Source organism: Piliocolobus tephrosceles, chromosome 11 (assembly GCF_002776525.5).
Source record: "Piliocolobus tephrosceles isolate RC106 chromosome 11, ASM277652v3, whole genome shotgun sequence".
In the NCBI taxonomy this organism is placed as follows: Eukaryota; Metazoa; Chordata; class Mammalia; order Primates; family Cercopithecidae; genus Piliocolobus; species Piliocolobus tephrosceles.
The window spans coordinates 101,241,271-101,251,201 of record NC_045444.1 but is presented as its reverse complement, the minus strand read 5'-3'; the positions used below and the strand labels follow the sequence as shown (position 1 = coordinate 101,251,201).

Below are 9,931 nucleotides of genomic sequence, written 5' to 3'. Positions count from 1 at the left end.
GAGTTCTCGCCGCTCCGCCCCTAGGACCCGCGCGCCGGTACTTCGGCCCCGCCCCTGAGCCCCACGCGCCGGGACTTTGCAAAGTTTCCGCCTCCAGCCCCACCCCTAGGCCCCGCTCACTCGGCCAGCCGCTGGCTCTCGTGGCCCCGCCCCTGTGCCCCGAGCGTCCCTAGTTTGGGAGCATTTCGGCCTCCGTGCCCCGCCCCGCCCCGCGCGCCCCGCCCCTCTGGCGGCCCGCCTTGCTGGACGCGGGAAGATCTCGGCCGAGTTCGAGTTGTTGGCCTGCAACTTCCCTGTGGTTTCCCGAGACCTCCTTGCCTCTCGCTCCCCGAGGAGCCTTTCACCCGAAGGCGGGGTGATGCCGGATAATCGGCAGCGGAGGAACCGGCAGCCGAGGGTCCGCTCCGGGAACGAGCCTCGTTCCGCGCCCGCCATGGAGCCGGATGGTCGCGGGGCCTGGGCCCATAGTCGCGCCGCGCTCGACCGCCTGGAGAAGCTGCTACGCTGCTCACGTTGGTAAAGACGGAGCCTCAAGGGGGTGGTCGCGAGGGCACGGGTCGCCCAGTTTCTAGGGCGGGGGTATCTTTTCAAATCTCCCGTTTCCTCCTTCCATTCCCGCGCTGCAGTCGGGTTGGAGTGCAGTTAGCACCTGCCCAGGTATATGGTATTAACAACTTATGCCTCTCATTCGCTTTCTTTTTGGGCGACTTTCCAGCCTCCGCTTGCCCTAAATGCAGCTGAAACTAGTTTTTTGAACTTGAGCGGGCTGAAGAACCGTCTGGAGGTGTGGCTAAAAAAATGTTCATCCTGGCCCCGCCTCCAGAGTTTGAATCTGGGGCTGGGGTGGGGCTAAGGTTTCTGCGTTTTTTACCTGGCTCTGGTATTACCCCGCTGCTTTCCGGGAGCTATGGCGCATTGGGCTGCTAGGCGCCCCGGAGACCCTGTAAATTAGAAGCAGCTGCCACTCTAAGTTAAACTGGCCTTTTTGACATTTTCTCCATGCTAGCTTTTTCGGGTGGGATGGAATGGAGCATCGGATATCTACCATAGGTGTAGATTGAAGGTGGCAGGAAATTTCTGATTTCTTAGTTTGCTGAGAAGACTATGTCTGGTGTTCCAGCTCTTAGTGATGCTGTTTGTTGTTTTCCTTCCTGCTGTCACACTATGGGAGTCCTCTCAGGGTTTTCATTCTGTCCAGAGGCATTTTCATGAGAGTTACTTCTTGCTTTTTTTCGTATAGCACTTTCTAGTATACAAACCAAGAAGGTTTGTAAAACCCAAGAAAGGCTTTGTCTCATTTTCATTTCTTCTGAAAAGCATTTTTATTGAGCACTTGCTGTGTGTACAGCTAAGTATTTCTGCATGAAGATCATTGGCAGGTTTTTTATTATTTGTAGCTGTCAAAAGCATATATCCTTTTTGGACTTTTTTCTTCCTTTGACTTCTAACTTGCAGAACTTAAGTCACTTAGTTGCATAAAGTTTTTTTTTTTTTTTTTTGAGACAGAGTCTCGCTCTGTCGCCCAGGTTGGAGTGCAGTGGTAGGATCTTGGCTCACTGCTAGCTCCGCCTACCAGATTCATGCCGTCCTCCTGCCTCAGCCTCCCCAGTACCTGGGACTACAGGCACCCGCCACCGCGCCCGGCTGTTTTTTTGTATTTTTAGTAGAGATGGGGTGTCACCGTGTTAGCCAGGATGGTCTCCATCTCCTGACCTCGTGATCCGCCCGCCTCGGCCTCCCAAGGTGCTGGGATTACAGGCGTGAGCCACCGTGCTTGACCGAAATTTTTCTGTAAAAATGAAAGACTTAACTGTCAGAGTTTTGCGCTTATATTTTCTTTTACGAAAACTTTTAGTATCTGTGACAAAATGACATTACACTTCTTAGAAGAGTGACACTTTTGCTAGAGTGAGTACATGAAGACATTGAGTTGTGTGTTTGTTTTCCTATAGCACATGGGTCATCTGAGAATAGGAAATTTAAAAATGGCACTGCTAGTTGCAATAACGGAAGCATCATAGTTCACACCTTAATAGTCCAACAAAAGTTAAGACATTCCGTTGGCACATATCTATGTGGAAGCATAGGGCTTCACTTAGACTTTAAAGTCAGAATGCCTGAGTTCAGGTTCTAGCTTTGACACTATTGAATAGGCCAAGTTATTCATCTCTCTGAGCCTCATTTTCTTTTCTGCATGGGACTCATATTAATGATTAGCTTCTTTTCTTGTGAGGGTTCATTAATAATCGTAAATTTATTGAGCACCTATACAGTGCCAGACCCTATTCTGGGTATTGGGGATTTGATAGTGAACAAAGCAAACAATAAATTCCAGCCCTTAGGGAGCTTATATGGAAGAAACTAAATGAAATTTTACATGTGTGTAAAGTGTTGAGTTTGGTGGTTGTCATAGAATAAATGATAAATAATGGGTGTCTTCATCTAAAAGAATATGATGTTTGCTAGCTACATGATTTGGGAGAGAAAAAATAGATAATATATATGAATATATGTTGTCCTGAAAAATAACAAAACCAGTTTCACTTTTTAATCCTCTACCAAATATTTTTCCAGTCTCTAACTGAAGTGAGTGGACACTAAGAGCCAAAGGAGTGTAAGTAGACATCAGTAACTAGGCCCAGACTTATAGCATGGCTCACCCATTTGTCTGGAGAATGCTATTGAATGCCATTGATTTTTTTTTTTTTTAATTTGTATCCAAACCTCTATGGATGAATTAAATCTTAACTCTTCGAATGCATGTTTCATAGGATTCTGCAAATTTTTTCAGTAAAGGGTCAGATAATTAATATTTTAGGCCTTGCTGCCCACAAATAGTTTTTGTTCTTACTTATTTTTACTTCCCTTTAAAATGTAAAAACCATTCTTTCCTTAAGGGGTATACAAAAACAGTCTGTTGTTGGCTTGGTTTGGCCCACAGGTAATAGTTGCTAAACTGTCAATAAAGTCTTAATAAACTTGATGTCTTACGTTTAAAAATCCTTTTTGGTGTACAATTTTATATCACATGAGCTGCCTTATTTTTTTTTTAGACAAAGTTTCACGCTGTCACCCAGGCCACAGTGCAGTGGCATTATTTCAGCTCACTGCAACCTCCGTCCCCTGTGTTCAAGCAATTCTCTTGCCTCAGCCTCCTGAGTAGCTGGGACTACAGGTGCATGCCACCATGCTTAGCTCATTTTTGTGTTTTTACTGGAGACAGGATTTCACCACATTGGCCAGGCTGGTCTCAAACTCCTGACCTCAAGTGATCTGCCTGCTTCAGCCTCCCAAAGTGTTGGGATTACAGGCTTGAGCCACCATGCCTGGCCTTTACATGGGCTTTAATATTTAGAAATGATTTTGCTTTCCTCTCTAGATGTCTCTGCAACTTTGGCACTATCTATAGTGAAAAAAAAAAGGCCAGCTGCACCTTACTGAAGGAGGAAAAACATTCTTCCTACCTCTGCCTTTGCCCTGGTAGCCACCTGACAGTGCCGGCAAGGAGCAACTGAGAATGGTCTGCTTCTTACATTTGCTACCCTCCATTCAAAGCAGTGTCATATTATTTGAAATTGTGTCAGTATGTCCTTTTACAGAGTTTCAGAGTTCTACCCAGTGGGCTAGTGATTATCCCGATTACCCTCACATTCAGCTTGCAGCTGTCATCTGTCTTGTGTTGCACATGAATCTGTTTTGCAGCCGGCATTACTTGTTGGTGAGGGTGGATTTGTACATAACCGGGCATCCTTTCTTGACCTTTAACATGAATATGGCTTCAAGGTGAAGCTGATGAAAGTGTTCAAGAGGCCAGATGTGACATTTGTATTAGGACCAAGCCTCACAACCAGATAGAAGCTATTTAAGGATTTGGAAAAATGAGACAGGAAGACCATATTATTTGAGAGGCTGGCAGAAAGCACAATAATAATGTGTTCCTAAAGGAAGCAGGAAATAATAGGAGCTACAGTGTAGAAGCCCCAGGTGTCATATAACACTGTTTTGTGAATTAATAGGTACCTCTTGGCATATTTTTGAGGGTGAGAGTGGGATTAGACATCTATGACAATCGTAACTTGGGCCATTTTAATCAACTTTTAATGAAAAGTTAGAATCTTTTAACCTTTATGATGTGTGTGTGTGTGTGTGTGTGTGTGTATATATATATATATATTCTGAATTCGTGTTTAAGAGGTGATCAAGCTTAATTTTGTATTCTCTCATACTTTAAGGCAGCATGATATAGATGTTAAGAGCGTGGACCTGGAGTCATATTCCCTGGGTTCAAATCCTGGCTCCGTTATTTAGGTTATTTTATCTTTTTATGCTTCCTTTTCTTCATCTGCAAAAAATGAGTTGATATTCATAAGATGCCTTGAGCAGTGTCTGTTATTACTAAATGCTGTATGAATATTTGTAAAATAAAGGATAGGTTTTCTGACTCCAGGTTCAGCTTTTGCCTTTCATCATGAGTTTCGAATGTTCAGAGGCATTCTCACAGCGCAGTGATCCCCAAATGGAATGATTTCTCCGTGGCACTGGTTATTCATTAGAATAACAGGAAATCACTGAGACACTGCGTAAGGGGTGGTAAGGTGATGCATTTTCTACCTGAGTGTATGCTTAATTATAAAATATATACAAGCTTAGGGAAAATTGTGCAGATCAACATGGTGCTGAAAAGAGTACTTGGGTGGGACCAGTGGAAGGAAGCTTCATGGGCTTTTAAATTGAGATATGAATAGATTTTCTTTTTTCTGAGGCAGAGTTTCCCTCTGTCACCCAGGCTGGAGTGCAGTGGCGTGATCTCGACTCACTGCAATCTCCGCCTCTCGGGGTCAAGTGATTCTCCTGCCTCAGCCTCCTGAGAAACTGGGATTACAGGTGAGCGTCACCACACCTGGCTAATTTTTGTATTTTTAGTAGACACGGGGTTTCACCATGTTGGTCAGGCTGGTCTCGAACTCCTGACCTTGTGATCCGCCCTCCCTGGCCTCCCACAGTGCTAGGATTACAGGCATGAGCCACCACGCCCAGCTGAGATATGAATAGATTTTTAAAATGGAGCCAGGTTGTGGGGAGCAGGGATGGTGGATGTTATTAGCAAATAACTAGCTATAAAGAATTGTAGGATAAAGGGGGACTGGGTCAGGTGAGCAGAGAGTTAAGACAGGGTCAAATCAGTGATTAATAGCCTAACAACAAAATACTCAGTTGGTTTACATGGTTAACTTCCTAAAGAGAGCAATTTGTGTAGCTTTCCTGGACTCTGGTTTCTCATCTATAAAATGAGGAAAATGGACTCGTTGATTTGTAAAGTTCTCTCCAGTTTGCAGATTTCATAGTTACTTGTGTCTAGTGGATAAAGTTTAACATACATACAGAAAAGGCACAAGTCATTGGTGTTCAGCTTGTATCATATCTTCCAAATTAGAATTTATTTGTGAGATTTATTTATTTATGGAATATTTTGAATGATGTCTGTCTCCTTCAATTATATATTTAGTAAAGCTGGGTTCACGTTTGTAGCCACAATGCCAGACACATGGTTTCTTAGTGTATGTTAATTAATGTATGAAAGAACTTAGGTTAAGGTAGGATCACATTTGAAGGGCCTTTGCAAGTGGTTTCCAGAAGGACCTAGTTAATTTACATGAATTGCTAAGAATCCCCTATAGGTTCCATGTCATTATCCATATACTTTACTTGTTAAACACTTCATTCTTCTAAAGATAAACACAAGAAAAATTGTTTAATTGGCTTGGTGAGCCTGTACATTCAGATGTTTAACATGTTGGTCCACACGTTAAAATTACCTTGAGGATTCTTTCAAATGTAAGAGCATTGTGGGAGCTGTCTTGCCTAATATTAAATAGCAGTTGATATCTCATGGAAACATAGGGGAGCCATTCTATTAAGAAATAGATCTGCCTCGGTATTATAATCTCAGATGAATTTACTTTTCTTTTTTTCTTTTCAAAGAAAATTTTATATCAGTAAGAACTTCTTTTTAAAAAAAATGTTCTCACTATTTAACTGTTCCCTAAGTTATCCTCTGACAGCACTCATCTTTCTAAATCAACTACATGTGAAGTTACAGAAGTATGACTGTAGATGGGGAAAAAAGTAGAGTAGCTGAATTTTCAAGGTACAGAAATCCTGTTACCATGCAAATGTCTTTTCTTATTTGTGTGGACTTTTTCTATTAATATATATGTATATCAAACAAAATAGCGTAAGGATAAAATGGAATTGTTAATACAAATGCATTTTTGTATATAGGCTTCCATTTGGTTCATTCTCTAAGAACTTATTGAAATCCTGCGGTTAATCTAGCACCATGCTAGTTAGGTAATGGTGGGTTGGGGAGCTCAGAAAAAATGAAAGTAAGATCTCTTGTCTGTAGGGCTGGAGTCTATTTCAAGAAAAGAAAAACAGAAAATCAGTAAGTTAAAATACAGCTGCTCCTGAACTTGAGATGGGGTTATGTCTGGATCAACCCATTGTAAGTTAAAACTATTGTATGTCAAAAATATATTTAATATACCTAACCTGCCAAACATCATAGCATAGCCCAGCCTACCTTTAACTTGCCTAGAACACTAACATTAGCCCAGTTGGATTAAATCATCTAACACAAAGCCTATTTTATAACAGAGTGTTTAATAGCTCATGTAATTTGTTGAATACCATACTGAAAGTGAAAAACAGAACGACTTCCTGCTGTGGCCCAGCATTGTACTGCATATTGCTAGTCTGGGAACCGATAAAAATTCAAAGTGTGGTTTCAATTGAATGTGTATTACGTTTGCAGGATAATAAAGCTGAAAAATTGTGAGTCGAACCATTGTAAGTCAGGGATCATCTGTACAAAATATTTTGTTTGCAAGCCTGGGCAACGTGATGAAACCCCACCTCTACAAAAAATTAGTCAGTTGTGGTGGTTTGCACCTGTAGTCTCAGCTACTTGGGAGGCTGAGATGGGAGGATTTCTTCAGCTCAGGAGTTCAAAGCTTAGTGAGCTGTGATCGTGCCACTGTACTCCAGCTTGGGCGACAGAGCAAGATCTTGTCTCAAAAAAACAAAAACAACCCCACCCCCGCCAAATATTTGGTTTTCAACATTGAATCCCAGAGCCCCAACTAGATGCTGTCTCTCTTTGTAACTTTAGAGCATTGTGTACATCTTTTAAGTCATATTAATTTGGTTTATATGATTAATTGGCCAGATTATAAGTCCTTTAGAAAAGAGAGGAACATAGTCAACTTTGTTCTTCAAATATTACATGGCATGAATTTTGCAGAAGTGATGGCTAGAGACTAAAATCCAAGAATTCCTGTGCTAACTGGTTTAGTGTCATGTTTATTATATCATCCTGAACCGTGTTTGGGTAATGTCTTGGCTTGAGTAGTTGCTGGGGAGAAGGGACTGTATTCGAGGATGGGGAGCATGACCTGAGTGAAATCATGGGGTTGGAGTTGGACACAGGCTAATTAGAGTTGTAAGAGACACTGGCCTGACTACAGCAGAGTTTTTGTTGAGGAGCAATGACAGAAAAGGTTGCATGGCTTAGGTGTTACAGTTTGTGAAGAACTTTTTAATAGTAAATTTTTAAAAATGGTAAACAGTATGTGAAAAGAATTAAAATAACACAGTATATGGCCATTCAGTATTTGTTAAATGAACAACAGATAAGTGTGAATCTTCTTCAGTAACGCATAATTATCAATTTCTTGTGTATCCTCCAGTAAGTTCTGTGTTCATATAAGCATTGTACTGCCTCATATAAGTGGGCACTAAACACCATGTAGTTGTTGCATGAGTCATTTAACCATTTCCTTATTGGAAAAATTTAGGTTGTTTGTGGTCTTTCCTAGAGTGATATTGATATCATGTGCCTTTACATTTAAAATGTTTTTAAATAAAGTTATGCATGTACATAGTTGACAGAGTCAATAGGACAGACTATTAATGAAAACATTCTTTGATTCATCCTTCATCACCTCTGAGTTCTATGCATCAGAAACATCTTTTGTCTTTTTTTTAGTTTTACAAACATATACCTCTACATTTCCAAATATGTTTATATTGCTATTTCTTGTTTTTTTTTTTTTTTTCCATTTTAGACGTTATTAACTTCCTAACTACTCTCAAAGATGAATTTTCTTACTCCTGTTAATTTTGACAGTGAAAGTTGAGTGGATATAGAATTCAAAGTAAAAATAATTTTCAATAATTATTTTGAAGGCGTCATTCCACAGTTGTGTAGCATCTCTTATTACCCTTGAGAAGTTTTATGCTATCCTGTTTCCTTTTAAATATATATATATGACATTTAATTTTATTATTTCTTAATCTCTGGAAGCTTTTAGAATCTTGTCTAGATATCTTTGGTGTTTGAAAGTTTCATTTTTGCAAGGATCTAGTGTTGCTGAAGAATAAATTCCTGGCAGTGGAATAGCTGAGTTAAAGTTGGATTCATTTATATTCTTGATAGCTATCTCCTAGTTGTAATAATTTTTTTTAAAAAAGTTATTTTCTAAAGATACGTGTTCTTGCTGTGTTGTCCAGGCTGGAGCCCAGTGGCTATTCACAGGCACGATCATGACACGGTATACCTTGAACTCCTGGGCTCAAGCGATCCTCCTGCCTCAGCCTTCTGAGTAGCTGGGCTTGCAGGCCTGCACTCGGCTGAAAATGTTTTTATTCCAGTATATCTTAGCTGAGCGCTAGCCATCCTCACAAAGTCTGACTTTGGCACAGATGAGTTCACCTTTTGAGCTTTTCCAATGAAATTCTTTTGAATTTGGCACTCCCTTCTCTCTCAGCTTGGCTCACACACTTTCTTCCTTGTTCCCTTCCCCAATACACACAAGTGCACATACTTCTCATTCACATTTCCATTATCTTTCCTTATCAGTTAACAGCAACACAAATATATATTCTAGCTCACTGGTTAGAATAGTTAGTACTACTGATCAGTTATTCCCACATATTAAATCATTACTAATAGATGATAACATCTTATTGCTAGAGTGAAGGTTACGAACTATAGCTAAAGAGTTCAGTCATCTTAGGAAGGAAATTTAAAGTTGAAAACCAGAATCAAGGCATTGAGTCAAGTATTGCCAGAGAAAGCCAGAAGGCTATGGACTGCATCCTGGGGGTATGCCTACATGGAGAGGTAGGAGAAGCAGCTAAGGAAATGCTGAAATAGGCAGATAAATGTGTATTAAAATATTAAAATTCGGTGGAAGGAAAGGTTTTGGGAAAGAAGATGAGATCAGTGTTATTTCCCAGAGTGGTCAGAGACAAAGGGACCAAAAATGCTTTGGAGAACAGTTTCAGCAGAGTGGAGGGAGTTAAAGCTAGGCAGGTGAGGAGATGGGAGTAGCTGGGATAGAGCACTCATTTGATAACTTTTATCTGTTCAAGAAAGGGAAGAGATGGAGCAGCAGGTGGAATGGGAGGTATGATCAAAACAGTGCTTTTTTTCTCTATTGAAGGAGAGATTACCTGTTCATGTGTAAATGCAAATGAGAGAAGAAAGGTAACTATTATGAATATATAGTGCTTTGGGAGGCAGGAAAGATATGGGAACTAGAGATAGAGCAGCACATTTTGGCAAGAGTGACTAAAGGAGATTGAATTTTCCTCTGAGACTCTCGGAAGGGGTATGATGACTGGTGAAAAGATAAAAATGTATTTAGGTAGTAAAAAACCTACACCATTAAGTTCCAGTAAAGTTAATGAGATGAGGAAGCATAGAGATTGTTTTTAATAGCCATCTATTCATTTGTTTGTTTACTTATGGAATATCTAATACATGACTTTGGTAGAGATAGAAAAAAGAAGAGGCTGCCGAAATGTTATGTTATGTTATGTATGTTATGTTATGTTATGTTATGTTATGTTATGTTATGTTATGTTA

General features: G+C 40.5%; 1 protein-coding gene across 2 annotated transcripts in view; it reads left to right on the top strand.

Moving 5' to 3' along the window:
* The first annotated feature begins 222 nt into the window (after positions 1-222).
* BARD1 (BRCA1 associated RING domain 1) overlaps positions 223-9,931 on the top strand; it is an 82,705-nt gene continuing 72,996 nt past the window's right edge. The window contains exon 1 of one of the 2 annotated variants that reach the window (XM_023220403.2): positions 223-516. In XM_023220403.2, coding sequence (XP_023076171.1) covers positions 359-516 — 158 coding nt within the window. In that variant the 5' untranslated portion in view covers positions 223-358. The remainder of the gene's footprint in view (positions 517-9,931) is intronic. The other variant, XM_023220412.2, reaches the window with a different exon arrangement.